At 45.8% G+C, this 25,036-nt stretch overlaps 2 protein-coding genes across 4 annotated transcripts in view; one reads left to right on the forward strand and one right to left on the reverse strand.

Moving 5' to 3' along the window:
- Nucleotides 1-23,387, reverse strand: part of LOC127914564 (serine-rich adhesin for platelets-like) — a 30,985-nt gene extending 7,598 nt beyond the window's left edge. The window contains exons 1-4 of the mRNA XM_052491610.1: nucleotides 22,972-23,387; nucleotides 12,291-12,384; nucleotides 11,884-12,182; nucleotides 11,479-11,667 (exon numbers count right to left, since the gene is read on the reverse strand). Of these exons, the coding sequence (XP_052347570.1) occupies nucleotides 11,479-11,667; nucleotides 11,884-12,182; nucleotides 12,291-12,384; nucleotides 22,972-23,313 (924 nt within the window). The 5' untranslated portion in view covers nucleotides 23,314-23,387. The remainder of the gene's footprint in view (nucleotides 1-11,478; nucleotides 11,668-11,883; nucleotides 12,183-12,290; nucleotides 12,385-22,971) is intronic.
- The window catches only part of LOC118365872 (islet amyloid polypeptide), a 127,865-nt gene that overhangs the window by 99,389 nt on the left and 3,440 nt on the right, over nucleotides 1-25,036 (forward strand). The gene's annotated exons all lie outside the window — the stretch shown is intronic.

A 25,036-nucleotide genomic window follows, 5' to 3' on the forward strand; every position in this document is an offset into this window, starting at 1 on the left:
CTTACAACAAAAAACATCTAGTTAACAGAAGAAAGGAAGACAAAATAAGGACAACAGAAGGACAGAAGAAAAAGGAAAAGAAAGAGGACAACAAAGTGAAACAGTCAGCACTTCTATTGCAACTTCGTATTTCGTCGTCCTAACGTAGTCTACACTGCTATCTGCCCAGCAGCTAGCCAGCTAGCAAACGTCCACCGTCTACCGAATAGCAGCACTGTAGAAACTATTACACTCAACTGAACGACTTGATCAGTGTAGTGTTAGCTGGCTACATAGTTGTCTTTGCTGTCTTCGTATCCAAGATAATTGTGTAGTTTAGAGCGTGTAGTCTTAGAGTGATTATCTTAATTTACCGAGGTTAGCTAGCCAGCTATTTGTCGTCCTTAACGTAGGAGACACTGCTAGCTAGCCAACAGCTAGCCAACGTCTACTGAATAGAACTTCCGCACTCAACAACCCGGTCGCATTCCGCTTCGCTCCACAGGTAGTATCACATTTTCATTTCATTTCATTACAGCACAACGGTTTGATTTGTTTGATCGTAGCTAGCTACATAGCTAGCTACATAGCCGTCTGTGTATCAAAGATAATTGTGTAGTCTAGAGCGATTTTCTAGGTTAGCTAGCCAGCTATTGTCGTTCTTTTAACGCAACGTAACGTAATCAACACTGCTAGCTAGCCAGCTAGCCCCGAATAGCAGCACTGTAGAAACTATTACACTCAACGGAACGACTTGATTAGTGTAGTGTCAACAACGCAGCCACTGCCAGCTAGCCTACAAAGTCAACAACGCAGCCACTGCCAGCTAGCCTACTTCAGCAGTACTGTATCATTTTAATCATTTTAGTCAATAAGATTCTTGCTACGTAAGCTTAACTTTCTGAACATTCTTGACGTGTAGTCCACTTGTCATTCCAATCTCCTGGCATTAGCGTAGCCTCTTCTGTAGCCTGTCAACTATGTGTCTGTCTATCCCTGTTCTCTCCTCTCTGCACAGACCATACAAACGCTCCACACCGCGTGGCCGCGGCCACCCTAATCTGGTGGTCCCAGCGCGCACGACCCACGTGGAGTTCCAGGTCTCCGGTAGCCTCTGGAACTGCCGATCTGCGGCCAACAAGGCAGAGTTCATCTCAGCCTATGCCTCCCTCCAGTCCCTCGACTTCTTGGCACTGACGGAAACATGGATAACCACAGATAACACTGCCACTCCTACTGCTCTCTTTTCGTCCGCCCACGTGTTCTCGCACACCCCGAGAGCTTCTGGTCAGCGGGGTGGTGGCACCGGGATCCTCATCTCTCCCAAGTGGTCATTCTCTCCTTCTCCCCTTACCCATCTGTCTATCGCCTCCTTTGAATTCCATGCTGTCACAGTTACCAGCCCTTTCAAGCTTAACATCCTTATCATTTATCGCCCTCCAGGTCCCCTCGGAGAGTTCATCAATGAGCTTGATGCCTTGATAAGCTCCTTTCCTGAGGACGGCTCACCTCTCACAGTTCTGGGCGACTTTAACCTCCCCACGTCTACCTTTGACTCATTCCTCTCTGCCTCCTTCTTTCCACTCCTCTCCTCTTTTGACCTCACCCTCTCACCTCCCCCTACTCACAAGGCAGGCAATACGCTCGACCTCATCTTTACTAGATGCTGTTCTTCCACTAACCTCATTGCAACTCCCCTCCAAGTCTCCGACCACTACCTTATATCCTTTTCCCTCTCGCTCTCATCCCACACTTCCCACACTGCCCCTACTCGGATGGTATCGCGCCGTCCCAACCTTCGCTCTCTCTCCCCCGCTACTCTCTCCTCTTCCATCCTATCATCTCTTCCCTCTGCTCAAACCTTCTCCAACCTATCTCCTGATTCTGCCTCCTCAACCCTCCTCTCCTCCCTTTCTGCATCCTTTGACTCTCTATGTCCCCTATCCTCCAGGCCGGCTCGGTCCTCCCCTCCCGCTCTGTGGCTCGACGACTCATTGCGAGCTCACAGAACAGGGCTCCGGGCAGCCGAGCGGAAATGGAGGAAAACTCGCCTCCCTGCGGACCTGGCATCCTTTCACTCCCTCCTCTCTACATTTTCCTCCTCTGTCTCTGCTGCTAAAGCCACTTTCTACCACTCTAAATTCCAAGCATCTGCCTCTAACCCTAGGAAGCTCTTTGCCACCTTCTCCTCCCTCCTGAATCCTCCTCCCCCTCCCCCACCCTCCACCCTCTCTGCAGATGACTTCATCAACCATTTTGAAAAGAAGGTCGACGACATCAGATCCTCGTTTGCTAAGTCAAACGACACCGCTGGTTCTGCTCACACTGCCCTACCCTGTGCTCTGACCTCTTTCTCCCCTCTCTCTCCAGATGAAATCTCGCGTCTTGTGACGGCCGGCCGCCCAACAACCTGCCCGCTCGACCCTATCCCCTCCTCTCCAGACCATTTCCGGAGACCTTCTCCCTTACCTCACCTCGCTCATCAACTCATCCCTGACCGCTGGCTACGTCCCTTCCGTCTTCAAGAGAGCGAGAGTTGCACCCCTTCTGAAAAAACCTACACTCGATCCCTCCTATGTCAACAACTACAGACCAGTATCCCTTCTTTCTTTTCTCTCCAAAACTCTTGAACGTGCCGTCCTTGGCCAGCTCTCCCGCTATCTCTCTCAGAATGACCTTCTTGATCCGAATCAGTCAGGTTTCAAGACTAGTCATTCAACTGAGACTGCTCTTCTCTGTATCACGGAGGCGCTCCGCACTGCTAAAGCTAACTCTCTCTCCTCTGCTCTCATCCTTCTAGACCTATCGGCTGCCTTCGATACTGTGAACCATCAGATCCTCCTCTCCACCCTCTCCGAGTTGGGCATCTCCGGCGCGGCCCACGCTTGGATTGCGTCCTACCTGACAGGTCGCTCCTACCAGGTGGCGTGGCGAGAATCTGTCTCCTCACCACGCGCTCTCACCACTGGTGTCCCCCAGGGCTCTGTTCTAGGCCCTCTCCTATTCTCGCTATACACCAAGTCACTTGGCTCTGTCATAACCTCACATGGTCTCTCCTATCATTGCTATGCAGACGACACACAATTAATCTTCTCCTTTCCCCCTTCTGATGACCAGGTGGTGAATCGCATCTCTGCATGTCTGGCAGACATATCAGTGTGGATGACGGATCACCACCTCAAGCTGAACCTCGGCAAGACGGAGCTGCTCTTCCTCCCGGGGAAGGACTGCCCGTTCCATGATCTCGCCATCACGGTTGACAACTCCATTGTGTCCTCCTCCCAGAGCGCTAAGAACCTTGGCGTGATCCTGGACAACACCCTGTCGTTCTCAACTAACATCAAGGCGGTGGCCCGTTCCTGTAGGTTCATGCTCTACAACATCCGCAGAGTACGACCCTGCCTCACACAGGAAGTGGCGCAGGTCCTAATCCAGGCACTTGTCATCTCCCGTCTGGATTACTGCAACTCGCTGTTGGCTGGGCACCCTGCCTGTGCCATTAAACCCCTACAACTCATCCAGAACGCCGCAGCCCGTCTGGTGTTCAACCTTCCCAAGTTCTCTCACGTCACCCCGCTCCTCCGCTCTCTCCACTGGCTTCCAGTTGAAGCTCGCATCCGCTACAAGACCATGGTGCTTGCCTACGGAGCTGTGAGGGGAACGGCACCTCAGTACCTCCAGGCTCTGATCAGGCCCTACACCCAAACAAGGGCACTGCGTTCATCCACCTCTGGCCTGCTCGCCTCCCTACCACTGAGGAAGTACAGTTCCCGCTCAGCCCAGTCAAAACTGTTCGCTGCTCTGGCCCCCAATGGTGGAACAAACTCCCTCACGACGCCAGGACAGCGGAGTCAATCACCACCTTCCGGAGACACCTGAAACCCCACCTCTTTAAGGAATACCTAGGATAGGATAAAGTAATCCTTCTCACCCCCCTTAAAAGATTTAGATGCACTATTGTAAAGTGGCTGTTCCACTGGATGTCATAAGGTGAATGCACCAATTTGTAAGTCGCTCTGGATAAGAGCGTCTGCTAAATGACTTAAATGTAAATGTACTTTGAAGAATATCAAATATAAAATATATTTGGATTTGTTTAAACAGCATGATCATTACATAGGTGCACCTTGTGCTGGGGGACAATAAAAGGCCTCTCTAAAATGTGCAGTTTTGTCACACAACACAATGCCACAGATGTTTCAAGTTTTGAGGGAGAATGCAAATGACTGTTGCCAGAGAATTGAATGTTAATTTCGCTACCATAAGCCGAGGCGGCTTTAGAGAATTTGGCAGTACGTCCAACTGGCCTCACAACTGCAGACCACATGTAAGGCAACGTGTGGACGAGCGATTTGCTGATGTCAACGTTGTGAATAGAATGCCCCATGGTGTCAGTTGGGTTATGGTATGGGCTGGCATAAGCCATGGACAGGGAACACAATTGCATTCTATCAATGACAATTTGAATGCACAGAGATACTGTGACGAGACTCGAGGACAATTTTCATGCCACTTATCCGCCGCCATCACCTCATGTTTCAGCATGATAATCCACGGCCTGCAAGGATCTGTACAGAAATCCTGAAAGCTGAAATGGCCTGCATACTTACCAGACATGTCAGAAGAATCAATTAAGCATAATGATTACGGCTCTAGATTGCAGGAAAAATCTGTTTGTAGCTAAGCAGGCCAGCGGTGTCGTAAACTGTCCCTTCACGCCTGTCCACTGATTAGTTTCTAGGGGTCATGGTCGCCAGGGGGTCAGCAAATCACAGGCAGTCAGCTTGTGTCCCAGATCCCCAACTCCTGCTTCTCCTCCCAGTCTCCCTCAAGCAGAGACAGAGATCAACCTCTCTATCTCTGCCCATCAACTGGACTCGTGGTATAGTGTGCGTGCACATTCTTGCTTATTGTTCTTTATAGTTACTTCTGTTGCCTATTGTAAGTTACTTCTCTGTGTTTACTTTGTTGTGTAATACTCTGCAGGTAGCTATGCCACTTATACAATCCTTCCTTTGTTAACAGTGTTGTTGCTCTACTTGTGCTATCAGTTATTGTGTATATTCATCACCCCTGTTTTCTGTCCGTTACTGAACCACTACCTTTCCATGTCCATTTCATTAGTGTGTGTCAATAATGTATCGTTGAATGTAACTCAGAGGTTGCCTTCTTACCAGCCGGGAGGTGCTAGTGCAACCTGGTCTCAGAGCATTTCGTATTATTCTGTATGTATATCAGAGACACCGTATTTGGTATGATATGGTATGTATTCATTTGTGAATGTCTATCACCCATTTTTTACAATATGTTACGAATTACAATTCATATTATACTGTATGTTATGAATTTGCAAAACGTACAACATGTTACAAATTTGCGAAACGTATGATAAGAATTCTAGCTAGGTGGCTAACGTTAGCCAGTTGGCTAACATTAGTTAGGTGAGGGTGTAGGGTTACGTTTAGGAGTTAGGTTACAGGGTAAAGGTTAGGGTAAGGGGAAGGATTAGCTAAAAGGGTTAAGGTTAGTGTTTGGGGAAGGGATTAGCTAACATGCTAAGTATTTGAAAAATTAGCTAAAAATTAATAAGTAGTTTAAAAAGTTTCTAGTTAGTTAAAATTCTCAAGTTGGCCGTGATCAGATTGGAACTCGCAACCTTTGGGTTGCTAGACATTCGTGTTATATGCCAACCCATCCACCCTGATGAACCACCCTTCTTTCATTTTTGTCTTAAGTAACTATATGTCTTTATCCCAACAGTGTCTGAGCAGCCTGTAAAAAGCCTTGGAAGGTGGTATGATGCAAGCCTGAAGGATAAAGACCAGGTGCAACAGCTGCACAAAGACATCAGTAGTAGCCTACAGTCCATCGACAACACCCAGCTACCTGGAAAGTTAAAGGCCTGGTGTCTGCAGTTTGGTCTCCTACCCCGGGTGTTGTGGCCCTTAGCACTGTATGAGGTTCCAATCTCAACAGTGGAGAAGATGGAAAGAGGAGTCACAGGCTACTTAAAGAAGTGGCTCGGAGTTCCACGATGCCTTACCACCATAGGCCTCTATGGAGATGGTGTCCTCAAGCTGCCCCTCACCAGTCTAACAGAGGAATTCAAGTGTGCAAAAACCAGGCTCCAGATGACACTGAATGAATCTCAAGACCCAGTGGTGAGCAACAACGCGCAGACCTTGGCAACTGGGCACAAATGGAGGCCAGGAAAAGCAGTCCAGGAGGCAACAGCAGCCCTCAGACATGCTGACATTGTGGGTCATGTTCAGCAAGGGAGAGGAGGCCTTGGGCTAACTAGCCGTGCTGCTTGGAGTAAGGCCACTGCACCAGAGCGGCGGAAGATGGTAGTGCAGGAAGTACGCCATCAGGAGGAGGCTGCAAGGTGGGCCAAGGTAGTCTCTCTTGCCAAACAGGGACAGTGGACTCGATGGGACAGTGTGGAGAAGAGGAAGATCAGCTGGAAGGATCTGTGGGCCATGGAAGCGAGGCGGTTGAGCTTTTCCATCAGAGCAACATATGACGTCCTTCCAACACCAGTTAATCTTCACCAATAGTATGGTGAAGATCCTGACTGTGCCCTCTGTTCCATGCCAGCCAACCTCAGGCACATTCTCACAGGGTGTAAAACAAGCCTCACCCAAGGACGCTACACTTGGCGTCACAACCAAGTCCTTAAAAACCTTGCGTCCGCCCCGGAGGACAAGCGAGCTGCCACCAACTCCCTACCACCCCCAGCAGCATCACACTCCTTACGGACAAACTTTGTCCGCGAAGGGGCTAAACCACCGAAGCGCGGCACGACACCATTAGAGTGCGACTGGAAAATGCTAGCTGACATTGGCCGGCAACTTGTGTTTCCTCCGGAGATCGCAACCACCACCCTAAGACCTGACATGGTGCTCTGGTCCCGTTCACTCAATAAGGTCTTCATCATTGAGCTCACAGTACCCTGGGAGGACTCAGTAGATGAGGCTTATGAGCGAAAGCATCTGTGCTATGCATCATGGCTGGAACACAGAAGTCCGACCATTGGAGGTGGGCTGCAGAGGTTTTGTGGCAACATCTACAACCAGACTGCTTAGAGACCTGGGAATTAAGGGCCAGAGCCAGCGTTCGGCAATCAAAGCTGTATCGGAGGCGGCAGAAGGCAGCAGTCAGTGGCTCTGGATGAAGAGGAAAGACCCCAGCTGGGCCCCGAAGTGAGAGGGCCAGGAGGTATGCGGTCAACAATGCTTGACTCAGGGAGGAGGACGCCCCTGCCATGCATAGTCCCATGGGATGTTGGCTATCAACAACAAGGCAACTCCTATGACTAATTGGGAATGGGACGCAAGCGTAGGATTGATCACCCTGTCACTGGCCGCCTTTGGGGAGGGTGTATAGTGTGAAAGGCCGAAACACCCTAGGAACCAAAGGTACACTACTGACGATGCGCTCCCCAAATTTCACCACGCTCACTGTTCATTAACTCTTGGAAGTGCTTGCACAAAGGATAGTAACATCTCATCCTGTGTTCTTGGAATCTTACATATCCATACCAAACGTAACATATAATACGAAACCGTAGTGTCTCGGTCCCCAGATTTACATTTTCTATGTTACATCTAGTCAATGAGACCAGGCTGGAGTCTGGAGTCCAATTGGAGTCTCTCTTTCACTCTTAGGTGTGGTGCTGGCTCTGGATGCATGTGCCTACGTGCTACTGGGCCTTGTCGTCCTGATGATCAAGAGGAAGCTTCAGGGAGACCAGGAGTCAGCTGAGGGTGTGGAGCTTAAAAAACACCCAGCCATGGGGCTCTGTAAGCAGGGTAAAACAGACTTGGTGAGTTTGGTTGCAGCTGCACTCTGTTTAGAACTACTCAAGATTCCCAGGAGATGTTCCATCTAAGAGGACACTGCTGGAGAGTTCCATGGTCATCTCCATAGTGATTGGCTTGCGGTGGTTCCTGTGGTGCGTTCCGAGTTCGTCGACCCAGCTCTATCCATTTTCAATAGGGGCATCTCAAATGACATTTGTCGAGTGCAGCACTACTTTTAACAATAACCATCTGCTAAGTGAAAGGTTATTTGTCTCAACAACTGTTGTTTTAAGGAGTTGGTGTTGTTTTCCTGTATTGGCATTATTATTGTGATGACGATTCTAACTATTATTATAATGAACATTAGTCACCACTTGGTGACAGCACAGAGCTGATGTGGTCATGTCTGTCAAGCTATTTTATCAAAAAGAGCCTCACACACCTTTATTTGGCAAAAGACTAATTGTTACATGAGACAGAATGTGCCTGAATGTGCCTCAGAATGTGCCTGGTGTCCTTTTTCATGTTTGCAAGCCTGTCTCATTCCTCAGTTCTTGTTTCAAGAACCAAGTATGAACGCCATATTGTTAGCTCATCACAACTTTTGATAGACTCATGAAATGATACAATACAAGCATTTTTTCTATTCGCTCTGTCATCGTTGTCTCTCCACCTCCAACTCGTTCACACCCCAGACTCCTTCATCTCCATTTTCTCTCCTTATCCAATCTCCTTAACCCACCCTTTCACTGTCTCTCAATTCCCCAGATCGTCAGTAACACTCAACAGTCTCATTTTAATCTATGAGGCATAAGAAACACTATAACCATGATGTATTATCTTGTAATAAAACATACAGTACCAGCCAAAAGTTTAAAGGGTTTTTCTTTATTTTTACTATTTTCTACATTGTAGAATAATAGTGAAGACATTAAAATGATGAAATAACACATATGGAATCATGTAGTAACCAAAAAAGTTTTAAACAAATCCAAATATATTTTAGATTTTAGATTCTTCAAAGTAGCCACCCTTTGCCTTGATGATAGTTTGAATGCTCTTGGCATAAAGAAAAACCCTGGAAAGAGTAGGTGTAAACCACAGGTGCGTGTGAGTCATGTCTCCCCTAACTCAGGCCTATGGGTAAAACTCTTCACTTAACGACTGTAGGAGCCTTTCTTTGTAAGTCTCTGTCTGCAGGCCCCCTATGGGGACTGTCGGTGGTGGTGTAGGCAGAGTCTCTAAGGAGAGGACTCTCGGTAATCAGAGTGTATCTGAGTGCAAACGACCTCAGAGCCAGTCATGCTAGCAACTTCCATGGAGTTTGACTTGAACTATACTGAACAAAAATATAAATGCAACATTCAACAATTTCAATGGTTTTACTGAGTTACAGTTCAAATAAGGAAATCAGTCAATTAAATGAATTCAATAGGCCCTAATCTATGGATTTCACATGACTGGGCAGGGGTGCAGCCACAGGTGGGCCTGGGAGGGCATAGGTGCACACACTGGGAGCCAGGCCCAGCCAATCGGAATTAGTTTTTCCCCACAAAAGGGTTTTATTACAGACAGAAATACTCCTCAGTTTAATCAGCTGTCCGTGTGGCTGGTCTCAGACGACCCTGCTGGTGAAGAAGCAGGATGTGGAGGTCATCGGCTGGAGTGGTGACACTTGGTCTCCAGTTGTGAGGCCGGTTGGATGTACTGTCAAACGTTGTGGGAGGCTTATGTTAGAGAAATGAACATTAAATTCTCTGGCAACAGCTCTGGTAGACATTCCTGCAGTCAGCATGCCAATTGCACATTCCCTCAAAACTTGAGGGGCATCTGTGGCATTGTGTTGTGTGACAAAACTGCATATTTTAGAGTGGCTTTTTTGTGTCTCCAGCACAAGGTGCACCTGTGTAATGATCATGCTGTTTAATCATTTTCTTGATATGCCACACCTGTCAGGTGGATGGATTATTTTGGCAAAGGAGAAATGCTAACAAATTTCTGCATAAAACATGAGAGAAATAAGCTTTTTGTGCGTATGGAAAACTTCTGGGATCTTTCAATTCAGCTCATGAAACATGGGACCAACACTTCACATGTTGCGTTTAAATTTTTGTTCAGCATAGTTACTGTGGAATTCCCTTTTCCTACTACCTTCATTTCACCTCTTTTCACCAGACGAGTGAGTTGTGGAGCGTGTGGACTAGGTACTGGAGACTCGGTAGTGGGATGGAGGAGAAGTGGGTGACATGATGTGATATGTACAGGTAAGTTCATTGTGTGTGTGTGGGGGCGTGCGCCAATGAGTGTGTGCATCCATGTTTGTGTTGATAGTCTGAGGTGGGTTTGAATATGAATGAGCAGCAGTGTTGTGATGTGTCCTATCCCGTCCTTGCAGAGTGATCTTCCTTGCCCTCATCACATGTCTCGGTGGCTCCTCCTAGTTTTCATCATCGCAGTCATTACACTTTGGGAGGGGGACAGCCTCCACACTCATTGCTAAAGATCGAACTTCAGACTCTCCCCAGAACAACCGAACCCCACAACAAACCGAAAGAGATTTAAGGTGCACACCCCTAAAGAGGTAGCCAGAACAGGATATCAAGTCCCATTTACTTAATGATATATTTTCACTGTCTGCAACCCTCAAGAAAAAGGGTGAGTCTGGGTCACCCTTTTACAACTTGCATATCGTCATAGACGGGGCCAAAATGTTCATCTTTTAACCTTGCTTGAATAAAAAATGCATTTTTTATAGTGCGCAAGAGTTGCGCCTTTTCATTTCCTATGATGATTAAAGGTTTTGGTTGCACCTCAACTCAACGTTGGTTGAGCTCCCTCCATTTTTTGTTATCAAATACTACTTTTTTTTTTTTTTTTTTACATGTAGTAAGTAAATCATTAAAATAATTAAAATTGGGATGTTTCCAACTTATTTACACAACCTACTCCACACTTGCAAAGTGAAATATTATAGAAATGTTCTGAAATTAAGTAGTAAACAAGAAAAGCTAAATTGAATCCAATTATTATAATGCAAATAATTTAATGTTCTATGGTTCAATCCCATTTCTGAAGGTCTGACAAATAACTAATATTGTTCCTCCTCTTCCTTGTGGCAGGCGCAGCAGCACACTGCCCTCAAAAGCCTGATAAAAAATTGGCGGACTTTCCCTTTGCATGCAGCTCTACATGGAACATCCAGTGTCACATCCTTGGTGACGTGTGGGTTGACATCTGGGATGACCACAGCTACATCCTCTGGAAAGGGAGAAAAGAGGGACAGAATGTAAACAAATGCAAACTGTAGGTTCTAAACACTGGCCAGTTGAAAGGTTCTACTAAGATGTCATGACAAATGGACCTGTCAGTGTTTCTAACCTGCTTGGATGTCAGTTGGCAGAGTGGCGACGATGGCCATCTTGAGAGTCCTTTCTTCAGGTGTGACATCCACAACCTCCACGAGGGAAGAGATTGGCTCTGCCTCCCTATTAGGGGTGATGTCCACAACATTTAGCTGGGAAGAAGCTGGATCTTGCTGTGTCTGAGGGGTGATGTCCTGAACCTCCAGGTGTGAATTAGCCGGGTCTGCCTCTATCTTAGGGGTGATTTCCACAACCTCCAAGTGGGAACAAGCTCTGTCTGCCTCTGTTTTAGGGCCGATGTCCGCAGCTTCCAAGTGGGAAGAAGCAGGGTCTACCTCTATGTTAACGGTGATGTCCACAACCTCCAAGTGGGAAGAAGCAGAGTCTGCCTCTATGTTAGCGGTGATGTCCACAACCTCCAAGTGGGAAGAAGCAGAGTCTGCCTCTATGTTTGCGGTGATGTCCACAACCTCCAAGTGGGAAGAAGCAGAGTCTGCCTCTATGTTAGCGGTGATGTCCACAACCTCCAAGTGGGAAGATGCCTGGTCTGCCTCTATGTTAGTGGTGATGTCCACAACCTCTAGGTGGGAAGACGCCTGGTCTGCCTCTATGTTAGCGGTGATGTCCACAACCTCTAGGTGGGAAGACACCTGGTCTGCCTCTATGTTAGCGGTGATGTCCACAACCTCTAGGTGGGAAGACACCTGGTCTGCCTCTATGTTAGCGGTGATGTCCACAACCTCTAGGTGGGAATACACCTGGTCTGCCTCTATGTTAGCGGTGATGTCCACAACCTCTAGGTGGGAAGACACCTGGTCTGCCTCTATGTTAGCGGTGATGTCCACAACCTCTAGGTGGGAAGACACCTGGTCTGCCTCTATGTTAGCGGTGATGTCCACAACCTCTAGGTGGGAAGACACCTGGTCTGCCTCTATGTTAGCGGTGATGTCCACAACCTCCAGGTGGGAAGAATCCTGGTCTGCCTCTGTGTTAGCGTTGATATTCACAACCTCCATGTGGGAAGAAGCCGGGTCTGCCTCTGTGTTAGGAGTGACAACAACAATCCTGATGAGCTCTACTACTACAAGTCACCGAGATGTCATCACAACAGGCATCTGTCAGAGTGCTCTCTATCATTGCTACTCACCTGCTCGGATGTCTGGAGGTGCGGTGGAGATGGCCGCGGCGACGACAGGGAGGACTGGTAAAGTGGCTGCAGGGGGCTGGAAGCAGCTCTGTACCTCGTCAGCCACAAAGGCACAGACAGATCTCACATAAAATGGGCTCTGGAGGTCATCCGTGGAGAAGGACTGACTGATTCTCCCGAGGATTGACCACACAGATTCAAAAGCCGCAGCGCGGGAGAAAGGGATTTGAGGAGAAGGGGCCTTTAACATGCTGGAGAGCTTCTCCACTACGGCCGCCACCATGCCCACGGCCATCCCGCTTATTAGGATTGGGTGCACCCTATGGCCTTCCTCTGGCTGAAGCCACAGGGCCAGGAGGAGCCTGGGCACCACCTCCACAACCACCTGGGATGGGCTGAGCAGGTTGCTACGGGGCTCATTGGACAGCTCGCCCATAATGCTCCTTACAGCTCTTTCCACGATGCTGTGGACCTTAGGGTCGCTGAAATCAACAAAAAGGAGAAGACAAAGCTAAACGATGTGCAATGTGCTCACAGAAAACACTGTCTTAGTCTGTTTCTGCATAGTTACAGATGTGAAGATAAATGGATCAAGTCATATGCAGGACAGTACATGGAACTCACATGTCAGCTGGCGAGGTGGAGTGCAAGGAGCGGCGGAGCTTGCAGACAGCCTCGTGCTCTATGTCTATCATTTTTAGGCAAGTATTGACTTCCCAGGTCTGCCGTAGGAAACAGGAAGTCCGATTAGTGAAATTTCACAACATATCGATTCTGCTGTACTAACTAGTTGTTGAAAGGCTAGTAAAGAGCTCACTGACTTGTAGTATGTGTCTAACTCTCATTGTCTTACCAGCCGAGCGAGGTCATTCCCCTCCTCCAGGGTTTCCTTCCACACCCTTCAAATAAAACACAGAGCAATTCAACTTTCCAGGCTTCCAATTTTTCTGTTGTTTATTTTACCCACACCTCTTGGAGTGCTGCTGGTGGCAGGGAATGGCAGTGAAGGTGAATGATGAAGCGGTACTCACCTCTCCCTAAGGGATTTTTTGCCCTGAGACACCAGCCAGTCGCTCATGTGCTCCGTGGTGACATGGTGCGGGACCTGGCCTTGACTCTGGAGCAGCAGATAGTGGACCATGAGCTTCTTCTGCAAGATGAGGTAAGGTGTGAGACAGTGCCACGAAATACCATATAATGTGCATTCTGAAGGGCCTCTCACAACATTTCACAACTGTTCATGCATCACAATTTGCGAGTGTTATTAAGAACTCTTATGACCATCTTCTCTAAACTGTCTTGAAATACAACTCTCTTTCTGTTGTTTATGTTTTTTGGGGGGATGAATCTTACCTGTTTATTGTAATATGTTTCCTCCCAGCAGGCCTGCAGAGTTTGGAAATAAAGGCTGCTTCTGCAGAATTCCTTTGAAGAGAATGACAATAATGATGCTTTGTTATGCACATTGTGCACAGGCATTTACAGTATGCTAAAATGAACATCTCCAAAGATTACCTTTGTGGGACCATAAGTGAACTCCGGAATGCACCAAACCCTATCCATGGTAAGATGGGGTAGAAACGCAACGCTATAGATATACGAGATGCTCTAGAAATAACAGGAATAAGTTAATGTCGCGAATGATCAATTACTGTGGAGTCGTCCAATATGCTGCACTTAGAATTGAGTTGTAGGCAATGTTTGGCACAAAATAGAATGTTTACATTCTATTGCTATGGAGAAATGGAATGTGTAGAACCTTTATAAATGGGTATGCTTCTATGTCTTTATGTCTTGAAGATTATGCTCTTTATTTTGTCATAATGTGTATATATGAGGATTGGAACCTGTTTCGATTCATGACGCGAGTATCCAGCTGCATGTTGCTTAGACCTACTAATCCAACCTTGGTTTACAAGTGAAATTAATTGTTTACCAATGCCTATACAAATCTATTAACCGTAACTATTTAAAGCAATGATTGTCAATTGAAAATGTGGTTGTTGTGTTATCTTGTTGTGCGCCTAGTGTCAGAGTCCTCTTAGGCACGTTATTCCAATATTTCCGAGCTTTGAATTGACATAAGGTACACTTTTGCAAAGCTAATCGGTTAAAAATAAGAGTAGGAATGACACTAAACTTATGACTTGGATTATATGCATAATAGTTTAGTAAAAAGTATTGCTCAGCGTGGGAACTTTTGCTGGGTGGGGGAAGTATACTATAAATGTCTCCATGTCGCGTATAGACCATCAATTCGTTGTCTTGTTGGTAATATAAAAATGCATGACAGTCTGCATTGTAATAGTCTGACAGTTGTTTTTCATTTTGTATCTCACATTAAACAGACATTTGAGAATGGAATTTCTTACAGTTGTACATATGATGCACAGACACACTAAAGCTGTACAGTGGAGTTTGATAAATCAGTTTAAATTATCTGCAAATGTATTCCCTATTATTTACAAATCGAAAGATGTAACATTTGAAATGAATGTGGCAGAAACAGTTTAGCATAGAATTTCTGTGGGAGTCTTTTTGCCTCCTTGGCCTCATTTCTCATTAGATGGGATTTCCCCAGTGCCAACTTCACATGAGATGGCCGCTGTCTACTGTCATGTGGTGCTGAATGACAGATCTCGCTTTGCCGATTTCGCTGTTGTCCATGGTGCTGAAATATCCAAGTATTTCAGCACCAAGTATCTTGCTAGTTGGATCGAATTATCCGCGTTAGCTAGCCAGAGAAATGTTGAGCAACACTATCCAACTTAGCTGATTAAATAATTGAGTTTATGGTGTGAGAATTTGATAGAGGAATTTCTAAATTCCTGTGTGTTTTGCAGCCAAAACCAAATTCACACTCTTATCTATTTCATGATAAGTTGTAAGTTCATCATTTGCATGAATTAGCAAGAGACCAGTCTTAAAAACAAGTTCAACATTTATTCTTGATGAGTACTGACCCAAAATACAAAGAACAATACATTTTAAAGAGAGAACATAAAATGACGTCATCAGTTTCACACTCTCTCCCATCCTCACAATAGCGTAGTATTCAGGTCTGGAGATCTTCTACTCCCCTCATAAAACTACATTCCAACCTGTCTAAAAGATATACTTTTCTCCACTAATGGAACACAACCCAAACATTCTTATCTGTCTGAAAAGCTATCTCATCTCTCCCCCTTAAACTCGCAAGGTACAGACAATTAATTTGTTTTTACTTACATTTTCAGTAACAGCTTAACCAAGAGCCCATACATTTCATATCATAACATAATAGTATCAGAATAAATGGTTTTAATTGAAATGTATACATTATTAATCATTTAATCTATAATTTCCTTCAACAGAACATTCACAGGGATGCTTCATGTTTTATTTTTATTTATTTATTTCACCTTTATTTAACCAGGTAGGCAAGTTGAGAACAAGTTCTCATTTACAATTGCGACCTGGCCAAGATAAAGCAAAGCAGTTCGACAGATACAACGACACAGAGTTACACATGGAGTAAAACAAACATACAGTCAATAATACAGTATAAACAAGTCTATATACAACATGTTCAAATTAGGTTGAGAAGGTAGGTAAAGGCAAAAATGGCCATTGTGGCAAAGTAAATACAATATAGCAAGTAAAACACTGGAATGGTAGTTTTGCAATGGAAGAATGTGCAAAGTAGAAATAAAAATAATGGGGTGCAAAGGAGCAAAATCAATAAATAAATTAAATACAGTTGGGAAAGAGGTAGTTGTTTGGGCTAAATTATAGGTGGGCTATGTACAGGTGCAGTAATCTGTTAGATGCTCTGACAGTTGGTGCTTAAAGCTAGTGAGGGAGATAAGTGTTTCCAGTTTCAGAGATTTTTGTAGTTCGTTCCAGTCATTGGCAGCAGAGAACTGGAAGGAGAGGCGGCCAAAGAAAGAATTGGTTTTGGGGGTGACTAGAGAGATATACCTGCTGGAGCGTGTGCTACAGGTGGGAGATGCTATGGTGACCAGCGAGCTGAGATAAGGGGGGACTTTACCTAGCAGGGTCTTGTAGATGACATGGAGCCAGTGGGTTTGGCGACGAGTATGAAGCGAGGGCCAGCCAACGAGAGCGTACAGGTCACAATGGTGGGTAGTATATGGGGCTTTGGTGACAAAACGGATTGCACTGTGATAGACTGCATCCAATTTGTTGAGTAGGGTATTGGAGGCTATTTTGTAAATGACATCGCCAAAGTCGAGGATTGGTAGGATGGTCAGTTTTACAAGGGTATGTTTGGCAGCATGAGTGAAGGATGCTTTGTTGCGAAATAGGAAACCAATTCTAGATTTAACTTTGGATTGGAGATGTTTGATATGGGTCTGGAAGGAGAGTTTACAGTCTAACCAGACACCTAAGTATTTGTAGTTGTCCACGTATTCTAAGTCAGAGCCGTCCAGAGTAGTGATGTTGGACAGGCGGGTAGGTGCAGGTAGCGATCGGTTGAAGAGCATGCATTTAGTTTTACTTGTATTTAAGAGCAATTGGAGGCCACGGAAGGAGTTGTATGGCATTAAAGCTTGCCTGGAGGGTTGTTAACACAGTGTCCAAAGAAGGGCCGGAAGTATACAGAATGGTGTCGTCTGCGTAGAGGTGGATCAGGGACTCACCAGCAGCAAGAGCGACCTCATTGATGTATACAGAGAAGAGTCGGTCCAAGAATTGAACCCTGTGGCATCCCCATAGAGACTGCCAGAGGTCCGGACAGCAGACCCTCCGATTTGACACACTGAACTCTATCAGAGAAGTAGTTGGTGAACCAGGCGAGGCAATCATTTGAGAAACCAAGGCTGTCGAGTCTGCCGATGAGGATGTGGTGGTTGACAGAGTCGAAAGCCTTGGCCAGATCAATGAATACGGCTGCACAGTAATGTTTCTTATCGATGGCGGTTAAGATATCGTTTAGGACCTTGAGCGTGGCTGAGGTGCACCCATGACCAGCTCTGAAACCAGATTGCATAGCAGAGAAGGTATGGTGAGATTCAAAATGGTCGGTAATCTGTTTGTTGACTTGGTTTTTCGAAGACCTTAGAAAGGCATGGTAGGATAGATATAGGTCTGTTGCAGTTTGGGTCAAGAGTGTCCCCCTTTGAAGAGGGGGATGACCGCAGCTGCTTTCCAATCTTTGGGAATCTCAGACGACAGGAAAGAGAGGTTGAACAGGCTAGTAATAGGGGTGGCAACAATTTCAGCAGATAATTTTAGAAAGAAAGGGTCCAGATTGTCTAGCCCGGCTGATTTGTAGGGTTCCAGATTTTTCAGCTCTTTCAGAACATCAGCTGAATGGATTTGGGAGAAGGAGAAATGGGGAAGGCTTGGGCGAGTTGCTGTTGGGGGTGCAGTGCTGTTGACCGGGGTAGGAGTAGCCAGGTGGAAAGCATGGCCAGCCGTAGAAAAATGCTTGTTGAAATTCTCAATTATGGTGGATTTATCAGTGGTGACAGTGTTTCCTATCTTCAGTGCAGTGGGCAGCTGGGAGGAGGTGTTCTTATTCTCCATGGACTTTAGTGTCCCAGAACTTTTGAGTTAGTGTTGCAGGAAGCAAATTTCTGCTTGAAAAAGCTAGCCTTGGCTTTTCTAACTGCCTGTGTATAACGGTTTCTAGCTTCCCTGAACAGCTGCATATCACGGGGGCTGTTCGATGCTAATGCAGAACGCCATAGGATGTTTTTGTGTTGGTTAAGGGCAGTCAGGTCTGGGGAGAACCAAGGGCTATATCTGTTCCTGGTTCTAAATTTCTTGAAAGGGGCATGTTTATTTAAGATGGTTAGGAAGGCATTTAAAAAAAAATATCCAGGCATCCTCTACTGACGGAATGAGATCAATATCCTTCCAGGATACCCCGGCCAGGTCGATTAGAAAGGGGTGCTCGCTGAAGTGTTTCAGGGAGGGTTTTACAGTGATGAGTGGAGGTCGTTTGACCGCTGACCCATTACGGTTGCAGGCAATGAGGCAGTGATCGCTGAGATCTTGGTTGAAGACAGCAGAGGTGTATTTAGAGGGGAAGTTGGTTAGGATGATATCTATGAGGGTGCCCGTGTTTAAGGCTTTGAGTGGGGGGTACCTGGTAGGTTCATTGATAATTTAAGAACCCACTACCCTGAGATTGAGGGCATCAAGTTTAGATTGTAGGATGGCTGGGGTGTTAAGCATGTTCCAGTTTAGGTCGCCTAGCAGCACAAGCTCTGAAGATAGATGGGGGCAATCAGTTCACATATGGTGTCCAGAGCACAGCTGGGGGCAGAGGGTGGTCTATAGCAGGCGGCAACGGTGAGAGACTTGTTTTTAGAGAGGTGGATTTTTAAAAGTAGAAGTTCAAATTGTTTGGGTACAGACCTGGATAGTAGGACAGAACTCTGCAGGCTATCTTTGCAGTAGATTGCAACACCGCCCCCTTTGGCAGTTCTATCTTGTCTGAAAATGTTGTAATTTGGAATTAAAATTTCAGAATTTTTGGTGGTCTTCCTAAGCCTGGATTCAGACACAGCTAGAACATCCGGGTTGGCAGAGTGTGCTAAAGCAGTGAATAGAACAAACTTAGGGAGGAGGCTTCTAATGTTAACATGCATGAAACCAAGGCTATTACGGTTACAGAAGTCATCAAAAGAGAGCGCCTGGGGAATAGGAGTGGAGCTAGGCACCGCAGGGCCTGGATTCACCTCTACATCGCCAGAGGAACATAGGAGGAGGAGAATAAGGGTACGGCTAAAAGCAATAAGAATTGGTCGTCTAGAACGTCTGGAACAGAGAGTAAAAGGAGGTTTCTGGGGCCGATAAAATAGCATGAAGGTATAATGTACAGACAAAGGTATGGTAGGATGTGAATACAGTGGAGGTAAACCTAGGTATTGAGTGATGAAGAGAGAGATATTGTCTCTAGAAACATCATTGAAACCAGGAGATGTCATTGCATGTGTGGGTGGTGGAACTAATAAATTGGATAAGGTATAGTGAGCAGGACTAGAGGCTCTACAGTGAAATAAGCCAATAAACACTAACCAAAACAGCAATGGACAAGACATATTGACATTAAGGAGAGGCATCCATAGTCGAGTGATCAAAAGAGTCCAGTGAGTGGAGTGGTTGGTTTGGGGGTCACAGCGATTTAGACAGCTAGCCAGGACATCGGTAGCAAGCTAGCATAGGATGGAGGTCTGTTGTTAGCCACCTCTTGCGTTCCGTCAGTAGATTAGTGGGGTTCCGTGTGGTAGAGGGGATTAGTCCAAATCACACAAAAAAACAAAAAAAAAACAATAGATATAGTTATAGAGGCCCAAGAAGAAAGATAATAATAATAAAAATAAATAAATTGTCCGATTGTCTATTCTGAGAGCAGCCGGTAAGACAGCTAACGGTTAGCAGGCCGCAGATGGGCGTTCAGGTAACGTCGCGACGGAGGAGCCAGCTGGATCTCCTTCGGGTAGATAACGCCGGCAGTCCAGTTGTGAAGGCCCGGTGGGGCTCCGCGTAGGCAGTAAAACGGGTCCGGATAGGTGACTGCATCCCAGGAGTGATTGACGGAGCTCAGGAGTGATTGACGGAGCTGGCTAGCTGCGGAGTAATTGATGTTTGCTCCGGAATCGACGAGCAGATAGACACACGGATAGCAGCTAGCTAGCTGTGAGATCCGGGAATGAATGTCCAGAGAGCAGTTGAAATCCAAGGACATGGAGAGAAAAATTGGTCCGGTATGTTCCGCTCCGAGCCGCGCTGCGCCGTACAAAACTGGCGATAGATTTTCGAGCTAAAGGATAGCTGATGACCACAAACCGTGGTTAGCTGAATACTAACGATTTGCCAGTAAAGAAGCTAACTAGCTTCTGAACTAGCTTCTGATTAGCTTCTAGCTAGCTCCTGGCTAGTTTCTGGCTAGCTTCTGGCTAGCTTCTTGGAGGATTGCAGATTTGAGGTAAATAATACTTATTTATAAATATAAATTGGTGAGGCGGCTTGCAGGAGAGTGTTTTGAAGATGAGTTGATGGAAAATAAAAATAAAATGTATGTGAAAAAAAGTTGTAAATATATATATATATATATATACAGGACACGACAAGACGAGGACAAAAGACGTCTGAACTGCTATGCCATCTCGGGTATTTATACACTCAGTGTTACTCATTTGCACTGACATAAGTTACTTTCAACCATTAACGTGGGCCTTGTTGGTGCCTTATCTGATTGGCAAAGTATTATTTTTGATGTATGGAAAAAATGTTATACAATTCCTATGTAGAGAAGGTTCTCTCTGGTAGTTCAATATGACAATATGACACTCTTGTAAAATAGATGTTTAATCTCAATGTGACTCCCTGTTTAAATGAAGGTTCAATACAAAAACATCAACACAAACACAGGATATGGGGTATGCATGGTATCACATCATTACATACTAGGCCCTTCTGCACCTGCATTCCAGCATCTGGTATTGACTCAACATGTTTGAGGTGGGGGATCAAGAAATGTTGTGGAAGAGGTGGCCGTTGAATGTATGATTCTGATATGTACAGGTAAGTTCATTGTGTGTGTGTGGGGGGGGGGAGCGCGCCAATGAGTGCATGCATAGTCTATAGTGGGTTTGAATATGAATGAGCAGCAGTGTTGTGATGTGTCCTATCCTGTCCTTGCAGAGTGCTCTTCCTTACCCTCATCACATGTCTCGGTGGCTCCTCCTACTTTTTCATCATCGCAATCATTACAGTTTAGGAGGGAGGGGGACACCCCCACAGGACAGCCCCCACACACTCATTGCTAGAGATCGAACTTCAGACTCCCCAAAACAACTGAACCCCCCAACAAACCGAAAGAGATTTAAGGTGCACACCCCTAAAGAGGTAGCCAGAAGAGGATAACACACTTCAAGCTCACAAACACACAGTGGAGGAGGAACTATCCAACACCCAGGGAGAGAGAACAAGTGACCTCAGTCGAACACAGACAGTAGGGAGAGGTGGGAGAGGAGGAGGTTACCCCAGATGCCATTCCTCCTGCTCATGCGAGCAAGGAAAGAGATGACAAGCCTTCTGATCAGGCCAACAGGCAGGCCAAGGGAGAGGTCATAGTGATTCACACCCACAGAGAGAAAGACAACCCACACAACCTATTGGCTGAGATGAACCACACAGAGTTAGAGGCAGAGGGCTTTCAGGGCGAGCCAGTCTGCCAGCCCGCTCTGATCCTCAAGTCGGTTGTATTTAAATTCATGTTCATTAAATATTTTTATTCAAGATTTGAAAAGTCCCATTTACTTAATGATATCTTTTCACTGTCTGCAAACCTTAAGAACCAGGGTGAGTCTGGGTCACCCTTTAACTGGGAAACACAACTTGCATATCTTCATAGACTAGGCCAAAATGTTCATCTTTTAACCTGGCTTGAATAAAACATGCATTTTTTATAGTGTGCAAGAGTTGCGCTTTTTCGTTTTCTGTGATGATTAAAGGTTTTGGTTGCACCTCAACTCAACGTTGGTTGAGCTCCCTCTGTTTTTTTTGTTGTCAAATACTACTTTTTTGTTTTGTTTACATGTAGTAAGTAAATTATTAAAAGCATTAAAATTGGGATGTTTCCCACTTATTTACACAATCTACTCCACACTTGCAAAGTGAAAGTTTATAGAAATGTTCTGAAATTAAGTAGTAAACAGGAAAAGCAGAATTGAATCCAATTATTATAATGCAAATTATTCAATGGTCTATGGTTCAATCCCATTTCTGAAGGTCTGATGAATAACTAATATTGTTCCTCCTCTTCCTTGTGGCAGGCGCAGCAGCACACTGCCCTCCAAAGCCTGAAAAAAAATTGCCGGACTTTGCCTTTGCATGCAGCTCTGCATGGAACATCCAGTGTCACATCCTTGGTGACGTGTGGGGTGACATCTGGGATGACCACAGCAACATCCTCTGGAAAGGGAGAAAAGAGGGACAGAATGTAAACAAATGCAAACCGCAGGTTCTAAACACTGGCCAGTTGAAAGGTTCTACTAAGATGTCATGACAAACGGCACCTGTCAGTGTTACTCACCTGCTTGGATGTCAGTTGGCTGAGTGGCAAAGGCGGCCATCTTGAGAGTCCTTTCTTCAGGTGTGACATCCACAACCTCCAAGAGGGAAGAGATGGGCTCTGCCTCTCTATTAGGGTGATGTCCACAACATTCAGGTGGAAAGAAACCAGATCTGCCTCTTTGTTACGGGTGATGTTCACAGCAAAGTGGGAAGAAGCTGGATCTTGCTGTGTCTTAGGGGTGATGTCCTGAACCTCCAAGTGGGAACAAGCTCTGTCTGCCTCTGTTTTAGGGCCGATGTCCACAACCTCAAGGTGGGAAGAAGCAGGGTCTGCCTCTATGTTAGCGGTGATGTCCACGACGTCCAGGTGGGAAGACGCCGAGTCTGCATCTGTGTTAGTGGTGATGTCCACAACCTCCATGTGGGAGTAAGCCGGGTCTGCCTCTGTGTTAGAAGTGACAACAGCAATCCTGATGAGCTCTCCTACTACAAGTCACCGAGATGTCATCACAACAGGCATCTGTCATAGTGCACTCTATCATTGCTACTCACCTGCTAGGATGTCTGGAGGTGCAGTGGAGACGGCCGCAGCGACGACAGGGAGGACTGGTAAGGTGGCTGCAGGGGGCTGGAAGCAGCTCTGGACCTCATCAGCCACAAAGGCACAGACAGATCTCACATAAAATGGGCTCTGGAGGTCATCCGTGGAGAAGGATAGACTGATTCTCCCGAGGATTGACCACACAGATTCAAAAGCCGCAGCGCGGGAGAAAGGGATTTGAGGGGAAGGGGCCTTTAACATGCTGGAGAGCTTCTCCACTACGGCCGCCACCATGCCCACGGCCATCCCGCTTACTAGGATTGGGTGCCCTGAATGGCCTTCCTTTGGCTGAATCCACAGGGCCAGGAGGAGCCTGGGCACCACCTCCACAACCACCTGGGATGGGCTGAGCAGGTTGCTACGGGGCTCATTGGACAGCTCGCCCATAATGCTCCTTACAGCTCTTTCCACGATGCTGTGGACCTTAGGGTCGCTGAAATCAACAAAAAGGAGAAGACAAAGCTAAACGATGTGCAATGTGCTCACAGAGAACATTGTTTTAGTCTGTTTCTGCAGAGTTACAGATGTGTCGATAAATGGGTCAAGTCATATGCAGGGCAATACATGGAACTCACATGTCAGCTGGCGAGGTGGGGTGCAAGGAGCGGCGGAGCTTGCAGACAGCCTCGTGCTCTATGTCTATCATTTTTAGGCAAGTGTTGACTTCCCATGTCTGCCGTAAAAAACAGGAAGTCCGATTAGTGAAATTTCACAACATATCTATTCTGCTGTACTAACTAGTTGTTGAAAGGCTAGTAAAGAGCTCACTGACTTGTGGTATGTGTCTAACTCTCATTGTCTTACCAGCCGAGCGAGGTCATTCCCCTCCTCCAGGGTTTCCTTCCACACCCTTCAAATAAAACACAGAGCAATTCAACTTTCCAGGCTTCCGATTTTTCTGTTGTTTATTTTACCCACACCTCTTGGAGTGCTGCTGGTGGCAGGGAATGGCAGTGAAGGTGAGTGATGAAGTGGTACTCACCTCTCCCTAAGGGATTTTTTGCCCTGAGACACCAGCCAGTCGCTCATGTGCTCCGTGGTGACATGGTGCGGGACCTGGCCTTGACTCTGGAGCAGCAGATAGTGGACCATGAGCTTCTTCTGCAAGATGAGGTAAGGTGTGAGACATTGCCATGAAATACCATATCATGTGCATTCTGAAGGGCCTCTCACAACATTTCACAACTGTTCATGCATCACAATTTGCGAGTGTTATTAAGAACTCTTATGACCATCTTCTCCAAACTGTCTTGAAATACAACTCTCTTTCTGTTGTGTATGTTTTTTGGGGGATGAATCTTACCTGTTTATTGTAATATGTTTCCTCCCAGCAGGCCTGCAGAGTCTGGAAATAAAGGCTGCTTCTACAGAATTCCTTTGAAGAGAATGACAATAATGGTGCTTTGTTATGCACATTGTGCACAGGCATTTACAGTATGCTAAAATGAATATCTCCAAAGATTACCTTTGTGGGACCATAAGTGAACTCCGGAATGCACCAAACCCTATCCATGGTAAGATGGTGACGAAATGCAGCGCTATAGATATACGAGATGCTCTAGAGATATCAGGAATAAGTTAAAGTCGCGAATGATCAATTACTGTGGAGTCGTCCAATATGCTGCACTTAGAATTGAATTGTAGGCAATGTTTGGCACAAAATAGAATGTTTACATTCTATTGCTATGGAGAAATGGAATGTGTAGAACCTTTATAAATGGGTATGCTTCTATGTCTTTATGTCTTGAAAGATTAAGCTCTTTATTTTGTCATAATGTGTATATATGAGGATTGGAACCTGTTTCGATTCATTACGCGGGTATCCAGCTACATGTTGCTTAGACCTACCTACTAATCCAACCATGGTTTACAAGTGAAATTAATTGTTTATATATGCCTATACAAATCTATTAACCATATATATTTAAAGCAATGATTGTCAATTGAAAATATGGTTGCTGTGTTATCTTGTTGTGCGCCTTGAGTGTCAGAGTCCTCTTAAGCACGTTATTCCAATATTTCCGAGCTCTGAATTGACATAAGGTACACTTTTGCAAAGCTAATCGGTTAAAAATAAGAGTATGAATGCCAATAAACGTTTGTCTTGAAT

This window comes from Oncorhynchus keta, chromosome 33, assembly GCF_023373465.1.
Source record: "Oncorhynchus keta strain PuntledgeMale-10-30-2019 chromosome 33, Oket_V2, whole genome shotgun sequence".
In the NCBI taxonomy this organism is placed as follows: Eukaryota; Metazoa; Chordata; class Actinopteri; order Salmoniformes; family Salmonidae; genus Oncorhynchus; species Oncorhynchus keta.